Consider the following 25,596-nt stretch of genomic DNA (forward strand, 5'->3'; position numbering starts at 1 on the left):
AAAAGTATATTAAAAGCAAAGCACTGTGAAGTAGGTCAAGATGATTTTATGTAAAAATGATTCAACAACAGTTGTTGTTATGCCTATGAGGTGAAGAGCATATAAAGAGCCATGTTATAAAGGCTGTGTTTCAGTGGCAGAACTTGTCTGAACAACCCTGACACAGAATTTCTGTGCTCTCCACACACCCTGAAACCACACTGTTGTTTCTCCTCAAAGCCTTAAATGTTTGAAGCACTTGAGATTTCTCACGGGCAACAAGGAAGGGCACCTTCAAAATTCCTCTTTTTGTATCATGTGAAAGGAAAAAAAGCAGAGACATAAAGCCTTCATCTCAAAGTGAATGGAATGAAATAGACAATCAAGGTGTTCTGAAATGTAATTACTCGAAGTAAAAGCCCAGGGTTTAATATGAGCCTGAACTTGCAAGAACAGGATCGAGCACCTTGTAGTGCTGTGCTGCCACCTATTTGCTCTAGTTAGCTGTCTTGTAACCACAAAAGCATATTCATATAACTTTATGGCCAATCATTCAGTTTTATACACCCTGAGAACTTTTCCCTCTGACCTGACTTCATGCCATACCTAGCTAAATTAGGGCAGGCTGATAGTTGTGATGGAAAGCAGATTAGTATCTATCAAGTAAATTCAATAAGGTCAAGAAAATCCAGATATCATAAGCATATTCTTCAGAGGCAAAGACACTGTATCTGTGTTTACTGATAATCTGCCTTTCATTCTCTCCACCAGGAGCCTCTTTCTCCAAAGCTTTTCTTGTGCATTTTATCTTAACTCAAAATACTGTCTATCAAGTACATATTAGTGGAACAATGGGCAGTAGGCCTGTTCTTTTGAAGTACAAATTTGTGCCAGAGTTGTGTCCATGGAAAAAGAATAGTACCCCACTGTGTCGCCACACTCCCGTTCCCTGACCACTTAATTCGGTATTTAAGTTACTTCGAAAAGGCTGGCCCATAGCTAATCTGTTAATAAATAAATAAATAAATAATTTCTTTGGGAATTATTTATGAAAGGCTTATTTGCCTATTAAGTTTTACTGCTTCCAATTTACTTCATACTGGAAACAGCACCAAAAATGTTAAGGTTAAAGGGGTGAATTTTACCTTTGTCTTGTGTGTCTTTAGTAAACAGCTTCTGTGGGTTTGTCTTTCCATCTCCTGCTTGATGTCATCGTGGTTGTTTGCAGCAGACTGCGGAATCTGGCTTCCCGTGGAGCCAGGCAGGCGTGGGGCCTGTGTATGAAGGCCCACCATGCTGTCATGTCTCTTTCATCGCCAGCCAGGCTTGGCCAATAAGGAGATAAGGAGACAATGACTGGGAGAGCAAGCAGTGGCAAGGTGTAACCACAGCCCCTGGGTCTCCCTCCTGCTGAGCACTTCAAATCCTCATTAGGATTTTCAGCAAAGGAAGGAGGGATTTTCTGGATTAGGGCTTTGTCACAGCTGGCTCCAGGTTGGTATTTGTCATGCAAGAGCATGGCGGAGCTCTGACATCTTGCCACCCTTCTCCCTCCAACCCAAACACAGACAGTCCCTTCACCTGGCTACTGAGGCAGTTAAAAGATGTTCCACTAACCCAAAATGTATGAATCTCATAACTATTAACTCACTTTCCTTGCCAAAGGTTTGTAATGCCATTCCAGAGGTCTATGTTGTGTCTGTGGGTTTGGGCGGCTGCATCAGCATTCTTCTTAATGGTTATTTATGCTGAGATAACCTTTGGAGGCATCATTAGTTTGTTGTTTGCTGTCGCTCTCCATAACTCATGCTGAGATCTCAGCCGTGACACCAATGCGGCAGTTCAGACAGGAGACACAATACCTTGTTTTAACTCCAGTTGCTCTCCCCCATGTGTCAGTTATGGCAGGGACACTGTAATGGTATTTTATGAGGCTATTTATCCCTTCACATCTTAAATATTTCAAGGTTCCCAAGTTGTATGTTTTGCCTGTATAAACCCAAGCAAAGAGTTTTTCTTTTTGCAAAGATGCGGCTGTTTGTCTGAGTCAGTCATGAGTTTTGTGAGCTTCTCGCATAAAACAACAGGACTGTGTTTCTCAACATGTAGCTTAACCTCTACCATGGCCCTTAATTGGGTTTCAGACTTGCCTAGGAATGTTGTTCAGTCTGACAGAGCCTCAGACTTAGTGTGAAACGTACCTTCTCCCATCATTCTCGGTGCTGATCTTTGTGGATAATGGGCATTCACAAAGGTCCCACAAGGCTCTTGCTGGGTGGGACTCATGCGCTCTAGATTAGTCATCTACCCACATATCCCTATCTGCCTTATATTTTACCGTCATGCTTTGTCTCAGTTTGTTCTTGCCCAGGTAGAATCATGTGGGTCTCTAACAACTATATCCCAAACAATCTACAAAACATGTTCTGATAACCCTCAGAGTCTCCTCTCTGAGTCCCAAATACGGGTAAACAAATATGACTTATCAATCTCCAGTGCAGTGGTCTATAACCAAAGACCTGTTATTCATGGCACATTTATTGTTTTGTGCTTTTGTTGGTTGTCTCTGATCTGACCGTGGCAGATGTGACTAGCAGTATGTGGGCATCTTTGTATGAGCAGGCTTCAATTTGTCAGAGATATGCCTCCCCTTTAAGAGTTGTGCTTTTGTTTGTTTCTTTGTTTTATATTTGTTAGTTGTTGTGGTAGAATGAAAAAGTCGCTTTACCTCAGGTTTGCAGCAGGATTTGATTTGAAAGGTGCTGGTATACATGTAGCGAAAAAGCATGCATTTTGAGAAAATACCTAAAGCTGCCTATATGATAACAGAAATACCACAGGCCCTTTTGTTCTTCAAAATTTTTAGGTGTATTTGCTAGAGGCTTTGTAGTGGACATCAAGGACTATAGAAAGACCTCACAAGGACTGCTGATGAAGTGCTTGCTGGAATGGGTGGATGGGGAGAATGTTTTTGATTATCCAGTGTAGATGGTATTTCAAACAGTAACCAGCATGTACACCTTGCACCAGACAAATGAACCAGCTCAGCTGGTCGGAGGGCAAATGTAGATTGGTTTCCCGTTTGCTACTGTAATACTGTGAAATTTTAAGGTCATTAGACTGCAGCATCCGGGTCACAACGAGTGCAGCATTGCAATATTCAATTGCTATCGATATAGAACCGAGTTTTTTCTGTCAATTACAGACCGGTGTCGACTCTTATGAATGAACTGTTACCTTGCATGCTGTGCAGTTTGGCTTCATACCCTGAGTCACATGTATTTATCAATGTGAGCAATTTAGCCCTTCTGCACCTTCTGATTTGAGCAACAAGAGCAACTTAGGAATGAAAATTTAAGTGGTCTTATGAGAACTGCCATTTATGAAACCTCTTGCCTTTGAGTTTTCCATTCCATATCAGCTGAAATACCTAATGTAAACAACAACAATCTGCAGGTGTTCAAGGGGTATGTAATCACATTTTCATTGTGAGGACGATGTTGAAAGGCATGTTCATTGAAGCACAGGAACGTGTGGTTATGGTTGGATGCGATGCAATGAAAACTGATTGCAGAACATGTAATGACAGATTTTGTTAAGAGAACATAATATATCCAAAGGCTTATGATTTCATACACTTTACAGCTCACACTCAAGAGTCAGATGCAAGATATTCCTGCTCGCCCTTAGTGGAAACTTCTTCGTCCTCTTGCTTTCAGTCCTGATTTAGAGCAGCTATAAATCCTGAAGAGGCTCCTGTAAATGAGGGGCGGTGAAACTACGCCCATAAATATAAAGGATTTAGAACCAGGGCCTTTCGAAGGAAGTCTGAGTGCGTATTTATGAAGCTCATTAACTTACAGAATTTCACTGGTACATTCATTTCCCCTTTTGTTCAAAATTCTTTATAGTTAAGCTTGTCTGAAACCTGCTTGACCAAAGGCAGGCTGCTAAAATATGTTGTCAGTCAATAATAATGTTGTTTTAACCCATTGACCCATTTTTGTAGGTCATCATTTATGGTAGAATGAAGAATGAAGAATCAAGAAGTGTAGGTTTACTTGCTGTCAGCTTAGGCCATTTGTGCACTGGTATATCACTACAACCTGACCCCCTTTGACTCAGCTTTTGACCTTGTGAGCCATAATGAACCCATAGTGTGTTTGTGTGTCAAGGGCTTGTGCCTCCGCTCTTAAGCCCCTATCTCAAGTAAATGATGGGCTGAAGAAAATAGTCATCAAAGACAGATTTCCCCTGTAGAAACGTTACAAATCAATTTCAAATGAAATAAGTCATTTTGAATTAACCTCTCTTAGTATAAGTGTGTCTTTTATAGTACTGACTCAGCTCAGCTGGACCGTTGCTTCTTGCTTAATAGTTGCACTTGTACCCTAATTTCCATCACACACATTAAATAGTCAACAAGCAATAATTAAGGCAGATAAGCATGAGAGACATCTGATAAATCCTTAAATGAGAACTTCAAAGTGCCCCTGCTGTGACAGTGTGAGGGCTGGAAACAGATGGAAGAGTGAGAATGTTAGAAAGCAGGCTTTGTCTGTGGACTTGATTCGAATGAGGTTAATCCAAATCTGAAAGTTTCTAATAAAAATGCTTTTTGTTTTTTTTCCTGGGGGGGGGGTCTTTTGAATGTTATAACAATCAGTTCACTGGAGGGAAAAAAATACATATGAAATGGAAGGTTCATCAAGATAATATTCAGCCTCTGGATTATAATGAATAGCAGCCAATAAATCCGTGATAAATTGAAACAAGAGTAAAATTCAATTTTAGCTTGGCCAGCTTTCTCTTCAAGTATTATGAGATGGAATTGTTGAACCACAGGAAATCTAAAGATAACAGATCCTTGATTTAAAAAAAAAAAAAAAATAATAATAATAATCCCTTCATCAAAATAAATAAATGAATACTATTGTTTCTCTTGTATTGCATTTGTTAGATAAGTACTAGAATATGTGCTTAACCCTGAGTGAATCCATACAGGAGACAGAAGCCTAGGAGGCCAGTGTATCAGAATCAAATAGCATTGTGTCACATAACAATCTGCCTAAGCTAGAAGGTGAGAAGTCTGTGGCCTAGTCTGAATAAGAGTTGCATAAAGAATTCAGTGGTAGCAGTAGTCGTGTCATCAATGCATGACTACCCGGTTGGACAGGGAATTTAAATGCCAGGTGGGGGTCAGTTGAAGCACTAGCTGAATAATGTGGCACAAATGCATGCACATGAGAGCCGAGTCTCGGGAAGAAGAACCACTGCTGTGGTCTGCTTGAGGAAGTGCACTTTGGGAATGCAAACCAAGCAGATGGACCCTTCTCATTTGTGTGTACTGCCACTGGTCACCCATTGGGATATGCCTCCTTATTGAATCGAGGAGCATCAAACGCTTCATTGGAGCAGAGAAATAAGTCTGGGCTATCCAATGTATCCTAGTCCATTTTTTTTCATCATTTGTAATGGACACTCTGGAAATGATACAGACCAGAGGCAGAGGTGAGAAAATCCAGTCTGAAAGGTCTTTGGCAATAAATATGACTCATCTTTTTTTTTTTAATCATTTAAACATCTGAATCATTTGATATCATCTGAAATATTGTCACTGATGAGGCTGAGTTATAAGGCACCATGACTCTTAGCAGGGACTTCCCTGTATCACTTCTCTTCACGAATGACTCATCAGATCAGCCACTACGAATCAAACAAACTACGTTTTAAACTACGTAGTCAGCTCACTTTTAATTTGCACAATTTAAAATGTAAGGTAAAATTGCAGTTCACACAATATACTGACAAAACCATTCATCTCTGAATTTAGTGTAGGTTTGAATAATGTTTAGTTCCTGATTTTTGAAATTGCACTAAATTTACCTCAACAATAAAATGGTCAGAAAGCCTTGATCTATTTTTGATCTTCTCAAAATTTATTATAATTCAGGGGTCACATATACCAGTAACTATCTAAGGACCATGACACAAAGTTACTGTTTGATGGTCATTGCAGCCATTTCATTACCAGAAGATGTCCTTGTTTTTTTTGTGTGACCTAAAAAGCACTCCCCCTTTTTCTCTCTCTCACACACACACAAAAATACACAGACACACACACACGCACCGCCTGGCCCCAGGGCTATCCGATATTAGACAGTGAGATGACATTGTGTGCTTGTGCGAGTGCAGTCAGCCGACATGTGCAGATGATGTGAAGTCAATAATGCATTATGAAAAAAGGGGATTTATGACCTTGATGAGCCCCATAGAGCTTAATTAGGCCTAAAGGTTGATTTACATACAAGTGTACATGGAATTTGATGAGGCCGTGTTTTCCTCTTGGTGCACTGCATTTTCATTTTGTCTGCCGGCAACACTTGATGCCTCGTATCCGTTCAAATTCTTTTGGATTAGAAAAACACATAAACCTTTCTTGGCTACCAGTCTTCAGTCTGGCTACCAGTGTCAAAGTGTTTTCTCTAAACACAGTAAAATCATCAAGTATTAAGCTACAGGATCAGATTTATTTTCTGTGCAATGAAGGCATTTCCTGTGCAGGCTTATGTGTCTACAAGTGATGGTTAAAGATGAGGAAAAGAGTAAAAGTAAAAAAGTCTCTGACAGGGTAAATTTGTGTTTAAAGAAGCTCACCTTAACACCAAAAGGAAGGGGGAAAAAAAATCAGTCTTTTTTTTTTTTCATGGCGTCTATTCAGATAGAGATGACAAGATCTTTTTCAGAGTCATGTACCTATATCAAAGATGCTCCTGATAGCCCCCCTGCTGTTGCTATGGAAGTAGCAGAGATGTAAATGAACTGGAGTGAATTGGATGGTGGAGAATACAAATGAGGCTGGAATGCTCGTTCCCCTGCTGCTCTTTGCCTCTTCTTCTCCCAATATCTTTCTCTGTTCCTGTCTCCCTCTCTCTGTGCAAGTACATTTCAAAGATTTAACATTAACCAGTATTCCACATATTTTGACACTGCATAAATTGATATGGGATTTCCTTTTTTTTTTTAAATATTTATTTTATTCGTTTGAAACTGGCTTAAATTTCTTTTACTTTTTAAATAATTTTTAAGCAAGACCACTATACATATGTGCAAATCCCTTTTTTTCCTGTCTGATACTGTGCATCATGCTGATGGATGGATGTAATAAGAACAGAAAAATCAACAGTTTTTCTCCTACAGAATAACTATGGTTTTCACTGATCATCTCTGATATACAGTAAATATGAGCCAAGATGTTATGTCAGTGCATTTTGTGCCACATAATAGTTGTCATAGTCATAGTTTCAACATCAGTTGTCAAAGAGTTTAATAATCTACAGATGTTAAGGGGCTGAATTACAGAGGGGAAAAAAATCTCGACATAAGTTACTGTCGTTTGCTTATAGCCATGCCCAAAAATGACATCAGCTTTCAACACACAGAGCGGGAAAAATAGAAACACGGTCTTGGGTTAAAGTTAACGTTAAAAAATTCAGAAGAATGTTAAAATCTGTCAAACCAGTAGAGTAATTCTTTTTTTACAATGGCCACATAGTCAGCAGTCTACCTCATGCCCCGCTGTTTGCAGGATATATGCAGTATTTTCTTTTTTCTCCTCCTCTGTGTGGACCTGACTTCTTAAGAATACATGCTGTTGTAAAGGATATCTCTGGATTATAGAATCAGCACTGTGGGAAGAGTCTTGACTTAAAGGTTTCTTTTCCTTCACAGACTTCCTTTGCTTGTACCATAGAGAGGAGGGGGAAGGGGTGGGATGGCAGAACCTGGAGGACTCAAGCTGTGTTTCCTGTGTCTCCAAGCTAATGCCATAGGCCACACTTTTCTTTCACCCCGAATCCCCCCAGCAAGCGACCTTGTCGGCTCAGGAGTGCAGAATAATGGCAGTCCGAGCAGAGATGCTAGCTAATTTACAAGCAGCTGTTTAGCTCCCATCAGAGCAGGGAGGAAAATCAAAGGGCTACGTTAACGGTAGACGACAAGCGTCGGGGGCGTCCCCGTCACACTTCTCATTGGCGCTTGACAGAAAAATTATCTGGTTTCACATCAAAATAATCTGGAGATCTCCTTTGTGCTGAGGCCACAATGATGGCAGCATGAGTGGCTGAATAGGCCTTTTGATCAGCCTCAGCTTTGCCCCTAGACTAACTCTGGAAGCATATGTAACTCAATGTACAAAGGGTCATTTTAATATGAAAACCATTTACTGGATGCAAGATAGCCCTGATGAAAAGCAAAGAAGTTTCTCTTGTCATGTATACTGCATAATCAGCACTAGGCAATAGTGAAATAATTTTACTTAACTGAGAAAGACTCAAATTTGTTGCAATCATTAAACGTATTGCTTTTTCAGAAGCTGCATTTAGTTATGTATACACTACATGTTCTTCATGTCCTTCATATCCATGTCCCTTTGAATGAGCATGCTAATGTGTAGCTTCATGGGACCTCATTGGATGGTAGAGTGTCCCTACATGGCTGATGAAGATCCTAATGACTCCTCGTTTCTGTGAAATAGGAAGACATTTTGTTTATTACCTCTGCTTCAGTGACTATCACATCCTACCAGATGGTCACCTCCCAGTTGATTCGGTTCATCTGTGAAAAAAAGAGAATTAAAATATTACGGCACCAAAGAGAAGGTACGTAATGGTCCCCCTTTCATACAGGAGTTTCTCACAGTTTGTCAGCTACAGATTCTGTATGGGCCTTATGTCACCACAAAGCTTACACATGGTAGTAAATGTTAGCCAGGGAAGCTTTAAATAAAGGTTCCTCATTGGTGTAATAAAGTGCTACAACCCATGGAAATAGAGGTCCCGTGCACCAATCAAAATCAATTACTAGCGTGTGATTACAACATGTACAATAAAGCATGGCAAAAGGTTGAGTGATCATGTATTTTTAAAAAGCTAACAGCTGTTTTTTAGTGGGCAAAATGCAAAACTACTTAAATTTTAATTTACACTTGTTGATGGTAAAATATACAGTATTTTCAAGGCTTACAATCTCATTTCAGTCTGTGGAAAGAGCGCACAATGCCCCAACTGAATGTTTTGCCTTTTTACAATGGCACTGATCACTGCTCAGGTCAATGCTTGCCACACAACTGATGAAGAGGAATTGAAATGCTTTTCAAGTGGTGGTGGTGGTGGGTGGGTAACTAGAATGGCTGATTAGTGTCAACAAGGCCATGATAAGGATCTGGCCAGTAAAGTCTCTGCTGCACCATGTTGCCATGGTCACGGTATTGAGCTTTCCACGTAATATTTTATTGACTATGCCTCGATCCTTCGCTTTCCTGCTGTTTAATTAGTGCAGATAATGTAAAACTCCTCCTATAGGTGTTTGATCGATATGTCTCTTTCTAGGCCTTGTATAGGTTTGGATGCACCATCACAGAGTGAAAGTACATCAAAGGTAGTAAAATAACATCTCATATTTTGAGGAGGCTGTCTGAAGCGTATGCTACCTGTGAGAGCACTGAATTTCCCCGTTGAGTATGAACAGTGTCTGGGTGACAACCCAAAATGAACACATCTAAAAAAAATCCCTCTCAGCTGCAGTCACTTGGCTATGTTTTGGCACCTATGCCCCAGTGGTGTGTGCTGTGTGGGGCGCCATTTTGTTAACTCATCATAATCATTAGGGAAAACTCAGAAATAAAAAGGAATCTAGAATACAATATAGCAACAAGTGCTTCTAGCTACTGAAAGGAAGTCAATATCATAACATCCACTACTTATTGATATCATAACATGGTTTACAGTTACCATATGGAGAGTAAATAATTTTCATATCATGCATTCCCTGGATATTTATGCTAATGAGCCTGTGAGCAAAATAGTCATTACTTTTCTGGCTCATTTGAATAATTAAATTATTTAGTTAAGAGAGACAGTAAGCATTGGATTTTATTTATCTTAGATTCATGGTGATCATATTATTCTGTTGAAATTGCAGTGCATTGTCATGCCAGAGCATGATCGATGATGTTTTGGTGTCTTCATATAATCTGTATGAAAACAGAGAAAGAGCATTTGTTTGAAGTAAACCCTCTTCCATTTTACAATATAAAACAACTTTTATACAGTGTAACTGTGTATTTCTTTTAGCTTGGATATTTCTGTGTGGGAACATTGCTGTCAAAATTATTTTGCAGCATCACACAAATAGTAGTGTGAAATTGTTTGTTTCAAGAGGAGATTAAAAAAAGAACCACAATGACATTTAATGAATTTTACTGAACATTAGAGAGTACCTCAGAAAATGAATGACTTTATTGTAGACACTGAAATAAAGACCACACATCTTATGTATTGCGCTGAAATTTGTTTGCTGGACTAATGGGTGTCCCCGTAGTTGCTTTGTCTGTGTCACTCATCTCCCCACGTACCAAAAATACCATCAGACACCAGGGTGAGAAAGTTGTTCAGCCTCGGGTCTAATCAATGGAGAGAGGGTTTTGGAAGTTGTTTACGACCATTTTTTTGGTCCATGATGCCCAAACCCAGCTGGCAAATAACATGCACTTAGAGGACAGCAATTTTCTTTGATTTCCAGAGATTTTAACATGAAAATGTACCACATCTACAGGGCCTGTCATCAGCATGGTTGAAAAGGTGCTAGTGTATTTCACTAGGAGTCTTCTAGTATTCTCGAGCACAAATGTATCATCTCATTGTTCAAGCCTCTGTTTTCCTACTTAAGCGGAGAGACTGCATCAGTTCTAAATCATAAAACCAGAGGCTGAGATAGAAAAGGCTCTGCAGAGGGATTTAAGTGTTTTAACGGTGTTCCTGGGACACAGAGCATCAGTGGGTTTGGCTGCGGATTTGGAGATCAAACTCTCAAGTCTTGCACATGGCCAAAGAACCAGATCACTTACAGCCACAAAGTAGGCTAGTGCTAATGTATGTAGCTAATGTAGCTAAAGTATCCCACCCAGCCATACGTAACAGCTGTCCAGTTGATCCATGTGAAGTCTATGTGACCTCTATAGTACGAAAGGTTAGGGTTCAGTTCAGTCCCAGCAATTTAACAGAAAGATATGTATTAAGTGTTGACGATATATATGTTAAGATAGATTTACAGTATATATATTAGTATATTGGACTATTAGATGACATACTATTTGACATAGAACAGGTATTGATTGGTGTGGCATAATGTCATTTTCTTCTGCTTAAGTGGCGGTATAGAAACCATAGCCTCTGCAATTCTTCAATTTATATATTTTTAAAACCTTTTTAATATATCATTTGCCCCATATGCAGCCAATCTGAAAGACTTTTTCCCTTTGATAAGATACCTGGTGAGAACGGACGTGTCTCCATTATTTATCTGCCATTTTCAAGTCACGGTTTGAGTATAAAAATTGAAATGTGGCATTGACTGATGTTTTACATAGGTTCTTACAGTTACTACACATTGTACTGACTGTTGATGGAGCTATGCTGGAGTGCATTGACATGAACTCAAGATTGGCTGTCAAGTCCTATTTCTGACGTGCCGTGTTTTCATTTTTCCACTTGGGCTTTTTCTCTCAAGCCAACATCTCTGATAAATTGTTTATCACCTTAAGCGTTTCTTTTTGACTCCAGAGAGAAAAGGGCTGCAAAAATGAAATATGGCTGAAACCTATCATATTTGAAAGCCTTTATTTTTTCATGACTATTGGTCACATGAGAAAGTTTGCTGTCAAAAAGAGCAAGTAGAGGAAAAAAGATCCTTCCCTTATGATTGCATGCTCCCAAACAAATAAAATCATATGGCCGGTAGATGGGCCAGGGCAGCAGCCCTCCTCCATACAGTTATATCTTTTGTTTACCCTGAGCTCTTCACTGAGCACCTTAGAAGTAGGAGTTTCACCTGATTGGTGCACAAACGGAAGATCAGGCAATACAAACTGACGTTTATCTTCCTTTGTAAAATACCACAGTAGCATTCCCTGGTGTGGGGCACAATACAGAATGCTAATCCCCTGCCGTTGCAGCAAAGCATTTAATCAGACAAAGATAATTATAATGGTAGTTAACTGATTAAGCATCCAATAGGGTAAAATGAACTAAGCCATTCCAGGCCAATTTAGCAGAGCTGAAGTCAGTGGCTTTAAGTAAACCGTTGCGACACAGAGAACATCTCACAGGATGATTCATGGAAAAAAAAGCGCTGTGTAATTGTAAACAACCTCACATATGGATCAGTCCGACTTGTCCAATTGCCAAACAAATGAGAAGTTGTACGAGAAGTTGAAACAGCATTTTTTTTTTCTTTCTCCTGTGACCGGGGAGATAGAGGCTTGGAAACACTGACAAAATGGCCATCAACCAAATTGCAGGTAACAGCACTGTTATTTAAAGGCACAAAGAGGTGACTAAGCCTTTTTTAAACACAAATCCAGCTATATTGCTGTTAAGAAGACCCCTCATTGTTATGCCTTTGCTTGTTTACACCAAACCAAACAGAGCCAGCATAATGGCCCCCCGTGTGTGATATTAGATAGAATGCTGGCGTTCTGGAATCAGAGATGTGTCGTGTAACACAACAGCGTCTGTCCTGCAATGCTGGCTCTCCCTTTTACACTGCGGGCTTATTGCCAGAGCAACAGTCGGCGAGGCGGAATAAAGGCACAACATTCCCGTCTTGAACAGGGCTGTATGAAAGGAGCTTAAGTCACCACTGGATGCAGGAAAACTGTAGTTATTATTCAGACCCACCAGCAGTTTAATGAAAGTCCACAGAGGTGCAGCTGGCAGTGTTTTTACGCTTCATGCCAGTCTCCTCTAATACTTTATATGTCATAGCTGTAAAAAGCTGCTCTGACCAAAAATATCTCATATTTTGATTTCTATAGTTTATGTATACGGTTCACTTGTAGCTTAAGTATGGCTATTGGCATTGTTCACGTTTGCAGAGCACAAAGCCACCATATTGATTTTTTTTTTTTTTCCTGTTTTTCCTACCCCCTCACCCTCCCTGAAAGACACACACAAGCCTCCCAATAGCCTCAGTTCGATTGTCAGCACTGCAAAGTGGATTAAATTGCACTCATGCTGTACAGATGCTTGTTGTACTTTTTCATTTTGGATAAAAAAAAATGAGGACTGCAAGTAAACCACAAGTCTCTAGTGATAGACTCTGCGATGACAGTGTGCTTCCATATTAAAACTGAAATGACATACTAACACCATTAGCTCACTGGTGCAGTTGAGATCTGAACTCAATATACTGATGTATGTCAGGCTAGGATTCACAATGTGATTCATTTTGCTAAACTCTTATAGCCACATAATTGAAAAAGAGTGAACATGCACAAAAATGTTTATTTTGTGTATATCCAGCACATCCAACTCTGATATCCTGTGTTCCGCCTTTCATACCATCTTCTTCTGTGTAAGCCAAACTATACATCTCCCTGCGAATTGGACTGATAGAGCCTTTTCTCTCTCTCTCTCTCTCTCCTCTACCTCAGGGTTTAGTCGAGCTGCCCTGCCATTTGGCTTAGTACGGAGAGAGCTGTCTTGTGAGGGTTACCCCATCGATCTGCGTTGTCCAGGAAGTGATGTCATAATGATCGAAAGTGCCAACTACGGCCGAACAGATGACAAGATCTGCGACGCCGACCCTTTCCAGATGGAAAACATCAACTGCTATCTTCCAGATGCCTACAAGATCATGTCACAAAGGTAAAACTGCAGATATCTTTGTGCAGTACCAAAAATCATTCCAAAATGAAGTATCTGCCAGGGTTACAGGACCCTTAGAAAATAACTGATAGGGCTTAGCAGTAACAGTTGCATAGTTGCCCTGAGCAACCAGATCTGGACGACAGTCTACTATTACAATTTTTCAGGTTCCCCCAGTTGCTATCCATTTTCCCATGTTTAAAATAATATTCTGCATCCATTGCCTTTGGAGAAAATCTTTCAGAGAGGAGAATAACAGGGCTGCTGTAGGATTGATTTGCTCTATCAAAAATAGAAAAACTGAATGTAAGTGTGGAGTGAAAAAAGAAAAAGGCAACAGTAGCCTGTCAGCACCAATAACCTGCAGGACATTAATGTTGGCACCAATACCGAGACAGCTAGACCTGAACAAAAGAGAATTAGAAACTCCATCATAACTCAGAAGGTGAAGCAGGGCTGATAATTGATTGATGATTGATGATAGATATAAAAAGTTTGTATATTGTGGTGATGTTGAAAGGATCTACTATAATATACTATAGCTTCTATAGATCAGTAAATCAGACACTAAGGAGCCTACAGTATTGTAGGGATTGTATTTTTTTAATAAATAACATCAAATATTTGAATTCCAAATGATCCGAATCATTAATAAAAAAAGTTATTTATTTAAATTCGAAAATCACTGAGGGCAAAGCCCTCATTTACAATGACGTCAAAAAGATACAAAATAATAAAGTTACAAGATAAAAGAAGAACAATCAATTAAACAAACATATAAATACCATTAATAAATCATGTAAGAACAAAGTCGATTAAAACAGGTACAGACAGAAGTTCAAAAGTTTGAGATGTATTTCTAATGACCAAGAGTTACCAAAAAATTCATTTTTAAAGTGCTTTGTAGTGAGTTCCAGGTGGATGGTGCAAAGAAACCAAAAAGAGATCTTCCAAGCTCAGTATGAACTAGAGGGACATGGAGCGTTAGCCAGTCATTAGGCCTAGTGTCATGTGCATAGCACGGACTTAATATATGAAGCTGCTTCTCCAATGAAGGGCCTCGTAAAAAAACAAATACGTGCGCAAATAACGCCTCTATGACAGAGAGGACCACCCAACCTTTTTGTGCAGGATGAAATGATGAGTGTTATAAGCCTCACCAGTAATGAACCTGAGTGCCGAATGGTAGACAGCATCACGGGGCTAAATTAATTACCTACATCTGACAATTCACTGCAAAATGTGCTTCATTTGGAGCATTTCCCTGTGGTGGAAAATAACTAAATACATTTACTCAAATGCTGTAGATAAGTACACTTTTTAGATACTTACACTTAATTTGAGTGTTTCCACTTTGCTACTTATTTGCTTTTACTCCGCCACAATTCAGTGAAAAATATTGTACTTTTTCCTACATTACATTCATTTAACAGCCATAATTACTAGTTACTTTTATATTAACATTTTACATACAAAACATATGATCAGTTCATAAAATATGATGCACTGTCATAGATGAATCTAACCCACAGTATAAAGAAATAGTTAAAATTAGCTCTTTCTGTAACAGTACATTAATGTACTGTTTACATGTTAAAGGATAAATAAAACAGTAATATAATAATAACACTGACAGGGACAATTTTGCACAGTTAGCACTTTTGTGCCAATACTTATGTACTTTTTTTACAGTACAGTAATGCTACTTTTACTAAGTTAAATGATCTGAATACCTCTTCAACCACTGGCATTCCCTTAACATGAGCATAATGCTCTTCGGCATTTGCCCTTTGGTAAATCCTGTTGGTCAGATTAAGGACAGGCACTTGGCAGGACCGACTTATAGATGCCCCATATTTCCTAAACTCCCACTGACTGATCACGGACCACAGAAATGCCCCACATTTTTTAAAGCCACTCTCTCTGTAGCTATCACTCATGCACAAAGAAGGATGATTTACTGTGGAAAACAAACCCACGGAGGCACATGTTCTTCCGCAGGGTTCTACCCGCAACACTATATACATGAGACCTTATACATGAGACCAGTTGTCACATAGGTATGCCATCTGAGCCAAAGTGCATGGGATGGAATGACATATTAGTGCCACGGAGAGCAATATTGGACGGTATGGGACCGTCAGCAACACTGGCAAGTCGCCTTGGGAAATAAAAAAATAATGAAATAAAACAGTAGAGCCCTTGTATTCAGGGGGTTTATTGTCAAGCCCTATTTGATGAAGTCAGATAGCTGACTCACATTGTCTGTCTCGAAAGGCTGCAGCCCGCCTGCTCCCTGCTTGTGACCCTGTGTATTACGCTGCCCTCAGCCTTGCTCGTACAAAAACAGTCCACTGAAGCACAAATACTGACCCAGCAGGAGCTGCCTGACAACAAATCCCAAACACTCTCGTCCAAACACTCTCCACCAGGGTCTGCAGAGGACTCAGGTTCATTCCTCATGCGCATATCCTGAGACCGCCAGAAGCCGCAGGTTCAGATGTTATTTTCAATGTGTTTTTAGCCTTTCAATGTCACTGCTGAGCTATTGTATTCAGAGTAAAGAGAGAAATATGTGCATTCCAAGAAAAAAGTCCTGTGATACAAAAGGTCTCTCTCAGGTACGTGGGTTGAAATAAAATCGCACAAAAAGGACCCCACACGAGTTTAAATCTGATCCCACAGGAAGAAATCCAAAAGAGATCACTGAGGCATAAAAGTGACTGGCACATATTTACATAAAGTGTCAATACATACATCATTTTTTTTATGTGTACAAGTTCTTGTGTGATATATCACCATGGGAAGTGTGAGAGTAGATTGATGTTATTATTAATGTTAGAATGAACCACAGATTTGAAGATTCACAGTTTGATTCCTGTATAGTCGATATCATACAAACAGAGCAGAGCAATCAGAGCAGGAAGTTAAAACGGTCCACTGTCATGAAAATAGATTCAAGGACAGCTTCACAAACACACAATCTTGCATATGGGACTAATTAGTGATTTTTTTTTTTTTTCTCTTGTCCATTTATTTACAGGAATAGACTAAAATAGGAAGCAAATGTAATGAAACAATAGCTCTGCCGCCAAAAATAATTATCATCGTCCGAGAAATTAGGTGATTTTTTTTTTTTGCCTTTTTGAAATGCAGTGTTTGTTTCAGTGCTACAAGGTGTGAGCCCTTCACTTCTCCACAAGTCCAAACTCTGGTGGTATGCACTGTGGCCTCTGCTGAGGCTAACCCAGGTGAGATTTTCCATGTGTGGGGCAGCCCTCTGCACACACACAGTATGGAAAAAATAGTACAGTATTTCCTACTGTACAGTCGCCATCAATAAAGGATTGAGGTGCCAAAAATATTTGTCGCCATAATTACCCTGGCCCACTAATTTAAGAGTTTGGGAAAATTCACATTAGCACTTGCGTGGAAAACTGTGTTTACTTTTAAACATCTGAAATTGATGTGGTCCTGAAGTGTGGAGAATCAGATTGAGGCTTCACTGAATTTGATAGATCCTGTTGGCACTCCAAGTTGTTTTTATATCTGGCTGGCACATTATATTCATGAGCACAATGATTCTATGAAAATAGTCTTAGGACTATTGTGGCTCAATTAGAACATTCAGCTGCAAGCAATTAGTCGACTCAAGTGGGTGATAATCTGTACAGGAATTTTTCACGTGGACACCCCCCCAGCAGATGTGAAACTGCATGGCAGTACAGTTTGAAATAATTAATTCATTGATAATAATATTCAGCGAGATGATTTTTCTTGTTCCTCTTTTCAGGATTTTATTTTTGAATAATTACATTCCTCATCTGCACTGATGATAATGATAATGATTACAACCAAAACACATTCTTACTACACACTTAATATCTACCAGATTAAGACTGTAATTTAAATAAATATTAAATAGTATTTTGTAATACATTTAGTCGTACATGCACTAACCATCTGGTGCATTGTTATCGATTTAGATATGACCACCAGTCCTTATCACAGTAGCTTGAGGAGAAGTAAAGATGACAGCGACAAATCTTGACTCATAATTTTCACAAAAAGAACATGTTAAGATACACAATATGAATAAATGGCTTTCATCTATTGATTTCTCTTTAACTAATGAGCTTCATTGTAAGTATTCGATAACAAGGTCATTGATTTCTGTAACATAACATGACTGGGTCCACGCCATGCCTGTGGATCATGGGTTTTCCAAAGGGCATCTCATTGACAAGAATGATCAATGCAGTTAGCTCTCTAACAGAAGATGTGAAATTCATCAGTGGGATTACAGGACAGCTGTGAGTTAGACCGAGTTGATTTTCATTATTAATCATTAATTAATTATCAATACCAGTCACAATCGGGTTTTTTTAAAAATTTAAATTTTATGTTTCAACAGCTTGAATGTGATAGATTCTTACATATATCATTAAGTCAGTTGGAGAGGTTACAGCTGACTTGTAATGTTGAAATGACCCAGTAATATCAGCATGCACTCAACTGTATTTCCCAGCTTCTTGTCAATAAATGTGAGGCAGTTCTGGAGACTAAATGCTGCTTACACTATTTATATCAGTGACAGGACTGCTTGCAGGGCTCTCCGAGGAGCTCCATTGTTGCCGCCTGACAGCACACTGCCTTGTTCTTCCTCTCTGTACATTACAGTGTTAGTGTTTATTTAAAGCACAGCAGATTAAGATTTCATAAGGATCCAGATTCAGCTATGGCGTTTCAGAGGGGTGTACACAAGTTCATGAGCCATAAAACTGCTCTCTACTCAAGACTGTATCGGTGATGAAGCACTAAATTAAAAAGTGTAGGAACAGTCATTATTGGTCCTCATTAAGCAAACAACTGCTAATGCTAACAGATAACACTTAAATAAAATAATTTAAATAAAAACTTTTTTGCTCATTAAAATATGTGTAAAGAGGATTTTGATAGCTTTACCAATGTTATATTACTATGACAACAGGGTTGGACGATATGACGATATATGCTGTCAACAGTCGGAGATTATGCCATATCATCTCTACTGTGGAAGCTATCCCTTTAACATCTCTGGCTGTAAGAGACTACTGTGGACAATGTTGTTAATCAATAACTGATACTGGTTTATAGTGAATTGTATATGATTTTTACACCAATGTGAGAAAGTACCTTGGTTTTGCAGCTATTTAAAGGTGGGATAAGCCTAAAAAAATGCCTATAAAACCTATTCACCTGGATATCATCGGATATTTCCATGTTTTAACCTTTTACAACATTAAATCAAAGTCAATTTAATGTAGCTTTTTTTGACTAAGAAAAAGACCCTGTTATCAAGTGAAAACAGATCTCTACAAAGTGATCTGTTTGAATTAACTAATTGTATTTGCAATTTGTTATTTAGTTAATGTAAAGTGCAAAATATGTGTTTGCTCAAGTATTCACCCTCTCCAAGTCAAATTCTCAGTTGGACTGAGATCTGGACTGTGACACTATCATTGATGTTTTTAAGTCATTCCTGTGTAGCTTTGGCTTCATGCTTGGCTGTGCTACCATTGCATTCTGCTGTCTTATAAAGGTCATATCTCGACCTGCAGAATGTCACAATAGTATTTCCGCTGACTTCAGTGGCATGACGGTATACGTTTGCTGGTTGAAAAATCAATAGCTGATGGACGGATGTGAGTCAGACAGCCATCCCCCTGACTCTGTAAGAGCCTGGAATCCCCCCGTTGAGTACCATTGGCAACTCCAGTAAATATAGCATAAATGCAAGCATATGACAGTAATTACAAGTTTCTGGGACGTCTTACCCGGATATTGGGTCAGACCTCTAGTTGAAAGCAGGATGCTAATGGTTAATTTCTAACGACCTATTTCCTGAAACACTATTGGGCCACCCCCTTTGAAAATGGTCTAAATATTCGGGTATTTGGGATGGTTTAACATCGTACGTGCGTGTGTGGTGTATGTGGGTGTGTTTTGTGTCCTGTTTGCAACAGATTGTTTAGTTTGCTGCCGTTCTGTGGCCCTGGAAATAATTTCATTTTTCAGTGGCCTGTCTGCTATCAACAGGCTTGCCTCTTGAGAGAGATGTCTGCCTTGATAATTGTGCCATGAACCTCATCAGCATTTCAGATGAAATGGAGCTAGACGGGTCACTTTGAGTTTAAGAGATGCTAATTTGATTGAAATTCAGACTGGGAGCACCAGGAAGTACATTGTGCCTTTTTTCTGTAATGTGCTCCCCTCACTCATGTCGCCTTTCTCCTCCAGTTACACAGCGATTGTTTTTGTTGCTGCTGCAATTTTTTTATATTATAAATTCCAAGTGGCTGCTTAGGCTTCCTGAACTCTATGGAGTGTAAAAAATTGGGCAGTGGGTTAAAGCAATCTAGGATTTGGCAAACGAGGAGCATCTTATCCTTAGTTTAACTGGTCTTGTTACATGAGCAGCGCGTCATATCAGCAACTTTAAATGGTTATTAAAGACCTCGACTTACCACACTGGTTCCATTTAAAAGCAGTGCATTGAAAGGTGTAAACTAGATTTTTTTTTTCTCCATTGATTATTGATTCATTCAATCAAAGCTGTAAAGTAATTTAGTAGTTTACATGTGAACTACTGGGTAAAGTATTTGCAACTGCTCAGATACATTTTTTTTTTTACTGTACAGACTGTTTGCAAAAGCAACCCATGGCTTGGTAGACCAAGCATTGAGGTTTGGACTGATTTATAATTGGATTTTCGATTTTTTTTTTTTTTTTTTTTTAAATCAACACATTAACATGAGATTTTTAAAGAATTGTCACCATGATATGTACTGTACATATAAATAAACTAAAGTTAAAATATTTCATTTACACAGGTTAGAGTAGTGCGCCTAAGCAAAGCCTACATTGCTCTACCATACACAGCATCATTGATTAAAATGACATTTTATGTATTATGAGAAATGGATTAGTGGAAACCAGATTGGAATTACAGTGATTTATGGTTTGGGCAGTCTTTAGAATTAAGTGAAGCCTTTTACTACATTTATTAGTGGAAATACATTTTGTAGCATTTTTCTTACTCAAGACTATTTATTATTCATTTAGCACATTATCCTCATGTACAATTATTCCTCTGACATGTTTTATGATGGCAGTGGAAAAGGTTAAATTGCATATGGATACATGGTATCAGGAATGCTATCAGTTACACCCTCATGGCATCTTATCGCACCCCTTCCCTCTGTCAGCAGGGAGTGCTCATTTTTAAAGGAGATATGCATCAAATCCAAGTAGCATTTTCTATGACACTCAAATTGTACTGATGTCTGCCTCTCCCAAAATGTCAGAGATATGATTGGATTAAATTTGGAATACTTCAGTGTGATTAACAGGCCGATGGGGAAAATGGAGGCAACCAAAGATATGAAAAAATATGAATATGTCTTCTTTCACTCGGATGTACATTGTATATTTTCCTTGACATGAGCTAAAACAGGAATATGACCAAACAATTAGATGACGCCCCCGCCACAAATATGGTAACTTCCAAAAATTTCTGCTTAAATGTATTTAATATTGAGCTCCTTTTCCAAGTGGCTCATTGTACTTTCTCTTTCAGTACTGGATAAAATCAATTTCGAACTCGTTCCACTTTTGCTTAAGTAAAATCCTGTTGAGCAATCAAGGTATTTATAGAAATAGAATGTTTCACTCTGGAGAAAAGTGGAGAAAAGCTTCCTTTGACTTAATATTCATTATGTTCATGATTAATTACTATATAGCCTCAGACTATCAAAAGATAGTCAGAGATATCATATTTTACATGTATTTAATTAGTGTGCACTTTGAGACCTGTGCCCTGGCAAGCCCAAATGCTGAACTTTTTATGGGAGGAATTTCAATTACATGCGCTCTCTCAATCTGAGGGCTAGGTCTATGCATAGAAGAAGTCATTAGGGCTCTTTTCAATTGGTCTCAGGAGATGCCTGAGGTTTCACAGATGAGATGGAATCACAGTCACGAAATCCCATAGATCAGGGCGCCCCTGCTCCACAGCTCTAAAATTAGGGCAATATATCAGAAAGAGCTATCAACACTTATGTCAACATTGTTTCAAAAGAAATATGAGGGTTTTTTTTTTTTTTTCCATCAGTGCTTATGTCCTGTTTTTTAATAGATTTGCCTGAGAATAAATGGCAGGTCTATGTCTCATTAGTATCATGAATTTTATTTTTGATATCATTCTGTTTCATACGCCTAAAATAAATCAGACATTCATTTCCTGGTCTCACTGGAATCTGTTAGATAAACCACTGTAATTTATATTGCTCCTGCATTATCTGCTTATGCATGAGCAAACGGGAGAGAATCATCAAAGTGACCATATAATATATGGAAAGTACTGAAAAGTCATGAAATATACCTACAATAACAAGTAGCGCATTATTGGCGCAGCATTAGGTGTGTTTTAATTCCAAAACAGTAATTCATTTCCATAAAAACATATACAATATGCTGATACTCTCATCTTATATCACATTATCATTAATACATACAATACATCATTAATAAAGTGAAATGCGCCTTGAGACTTTCACTGAACACAGATGCACACTGAGACGTAGACACAAATGTGTGTTAATATGGCTATGTGATTTAATACACTGAACATTGCCAAAAACAAAAACAAAAAAAACCCCAACCTTTTTGTGTGTTCTTTCTGAAATGTATTTGAAAAAAAAATCCTTTTTTTCACACATAGTTCACAAATTTTTTTCAAATACATAACACAAATGGCTATGTGATATAATATACTGTTGAAAATTTGCCAGAAGCAACAAAAAAAAAAATTGTTCTCTGTCAAATGTATTTGAAAAAAATGTATGAATTATTTTATTTGGCATACATGCTGACTGGAAGAATTACAACAGGAGAAAGAGGGAGATGAATTGCTTAGAAGTAGCAACGGAAGCAGTAATGGCTAATTCCGTTTCCTGCCGTCATTGTGATGTAGTGGGTTTTTCATTTGAACACAGGAGCCGTTTGTTTAAGTTGCTGGATACAATATACTGCATGCTTTCATGGTATGCAGCTAAGTTGTGGTTGTTTTCAATTTGAAGCCTGAAGAGCAGCAATTTCCTGCCCCTTGTCTCTGTTTGGTGCTGTACACCTAGACTCCCTACTGTTCCACTGCGCTACCTAATATTATATTAATAACATTTGGACACAGAGCAGTGATTACCTCAGCAGCCCAAAGCAAAGGCGAAACCCAAAGCACAATACAATGCAACCAGTAATACGTTTTCCAATGATCTGCTGCAAATGGCCGCACAGGCTTGTGATAAGAAGAAATAAATATCATCTCTGGGCCCTGCTAAATCAGCAGAACAGAGTTATTGATCTGGCTCCTCATCTTGCCAATAGTATTTTAAGTCCCCTTGGTAGCAAATACAGCCTGCTCGGGGTATTGATGTCATTATCACGATTTCAGTACAGCAAAAGGGTGGTCACCTGCAATTCCCCGGGACTCAGAGCACACCACAGGCTCAATTAGAATGTCTGCTCTCCAGATGTTAAAGGCAGGGACTAGAACTAACTTTTGACACAGCTGCAAGGGACCGGTGAAATTACAAAAAAGTATAAAAATAAAAAAATGCAATAGCAAAAACGTAGGGGTTTTTATCATACAAAATATAATTTCGTGCCGTGTTTGCCCTGGAGTGTAACCTGCATGTGATTTCTCATAAAAAATAAGTACAGTCGGTCTTCTCTTAATCTTAATCTGAATCTGAAAAATGTAACATAAATTACACACATTTTGCTACACACAGAGCTCTGTCTGATCATTTTAAATCTTTAAAAAGACGCTTCGATTATTTTAGTATTTTCTGCTCTTCCGGGTCTAAAATTATGGAGGCTGCAGTGGGAATCGTTAATGAGACCTTTGATGGCATTTTGGGTGCAGATTCTAGAGGCTCCTGTAGCTACTCAGCATGGGGACACATTCAGAGAAGGAGCAAGCTCAAATCAATTCGTCGGGACATTTGAGTGAAACACACAGACTTTGTTTATCCGAAATGCACCCCACCAAACGATGATGTGGGGGTAAAATCACATGAGGTCCCCACGCAGTTGTCGTCCAGTCTGAATAAGGCTTTATTTGTTTCCATTGGTATTTATTGCATTGATTTGTGCTGCACGTGTACATTCAATTTAATTCCAAATTTCATTTCATTCAGAGTTTTATGAGAGAGATGAATAACACCAGATACACACACACACACACACACACACACACACACACACACACACACACACACACACACACACACACACACACACACACATGCAGGAGATAGTTTGGATTTGATTTGACCACAATTAGCGGGGACAAATTTGCAGAAGAAATGAAACACAAAACTGTCTGAAACTGAAAGATTCATTCAGAGACCATGGAATGTTGTACATTGTTGGCCAGTTATTGACTAGAAAGGTAATGTTGCATTATGGCAAGGGGGGGAAAAATGCTGCAGAGCCTTTTTAGGATTTTTCCATTGGTCTATACAAAGTCAGAAAGATTATCCAAGCTCTTGAAAAAGACCTAGAGAATAGTACAGCACACAAAGGATCTCTTTTACGCTATACACATAGCTGAGAAGACCCAATACGCAAGCACTGAGTTAAAAGCAATGGCGTTGGCCCTGATTTTATTGCTAGCAGACTAAATAGCAATGCTAAGTGGTAACAGCCATTCACCATCCTTTTTGTTCAGTGTTACTCTGCCAGCTTCTTTGTGGATGAATTTGAACATTTCTCTGCCTGAACATGAATTAAGAACATTTATTTATGCATTATTGAAGAGTCTGTGCTCCACATGTGCACAGTGTTTTGACATTTTTGCATTTGATGCCTTCTGTGATTGACTTGTATTTACTAGTATGGATATATTTAGGCACAAAAAATATTGTTGTTAAATTGGTTTCTTTTTCTTTGTTTGTTTTTTTTTCTTTACACCTGACAGATGCAACAATCGGACCCAGTGCATTGTGATCACAGGTTCAGATGTCTTCCCTGACCCCTGCCCAGGGACATACAAATACCTGGAGGTCCAGTATGAGTGTGTGCCCTACAGTAAGTATATCCCTTCTGTCATGAATCGAACACTTTCCCTCCTTCCCGTTCCCCCACGCTCACATCCTTAGTTACTCCCTTCTTCTCTGCCCTCTCTCTCTCCTCTGTCTCATATCATACCCTGTCCCATTTCTTCCCTCTGCCTTGTCCAGACACTCTACTCTCTTCGTCTGCAACACCTTCCATTTTCCTCTTTCTCATCTTCAGTCTGTGTCACACCATGAACTTTTCATGAAATACGACCTGTAAAACCCTTTGGTCCTTTTCTGTACTGCCTTTATTATTGATGTGCTCACCATGTTTCCAGCGCATCAACGAGCCTGGTTATGAGGTAGCAGAATATAAGGAGGGTAGAGGAAGTCATGCTGACTCTACATGATGGCAAGCCAGTGTTTCATTACTCAAGTCTTGTACGGCAAAGTCTATCAGGCGAAAACACAGCTCACCTTGATGGCTTAATATACATCCATACAACAGGTGTTGAAATATGTTAACAGATGTTTCATTATGTAACAGAACAGAATGGCTCCAGTCGTAAGTCAACAAGGTAATATTTCATCTAAAGAGATAGTGTTAACATTTTGTCTCCTTCGTGGATGCTAAAATATTCATTGCCATTCAGATCCCAAACAATCTTTAGATTGCCCTTTGCATTAAAATTCCCCTTTGTCCTTTAAGCTGCCATGTTCATTTGCAATTTGTGAAGGAAATTCCCCCGTGTAACCTTTACAAACTGATTAATGACAAAGATTTACATGAATTGCCAGAATCACTAATCAGG

At 38.9% G+C, this 25,596-nt stretch overlaps 1 protein-coding gene across 6 annotated transcripts in view; it reads left to right on the forward strand.

Moving 5' to 3' along the window:
• adgrl2a (adhesion G protein-coupled receptor L2a) overlaps positions 1-25,596 on the forward strand; it is a 90,112-nt gene that overhangs the window by 24,475 nt on the left and 40,041 nt on the right. For all 6 annotated transcript variants that reach the window (XM_040129106.1, XM_040129101.1, XM_040129105.1 and 3 more), the window contains exons 3-4: positions 13,472-13,685; positions 24,706-24,815. In XM_040129106.1, coding sequence (XP_039985040.1) covers positions 13,472-13,685; positions 24,706-24,815 — 324 coding nt within the window. The remainder of the gene's footprint in view (positions 1-13,471; positions 13,686-24,705; positions 24,816-25,596) is intronic.

This window comes from Xiphias gladius, chromosome 6 (assembly GCF_016859285.1).
Source record: "Xiphias gladius isolate SHS-SW01 ecotype Sanya breed wild chromosome 6, ASM1685928v1, whole genome shotgun sequence".
Taxonomy (NCBI): domain Eukaryota; kingdom Metazoa; phylum Chordata; class Actinopteri; order Istiophoriformes; family Xiphiidae; genus Xiphias; species Xiphias gladius.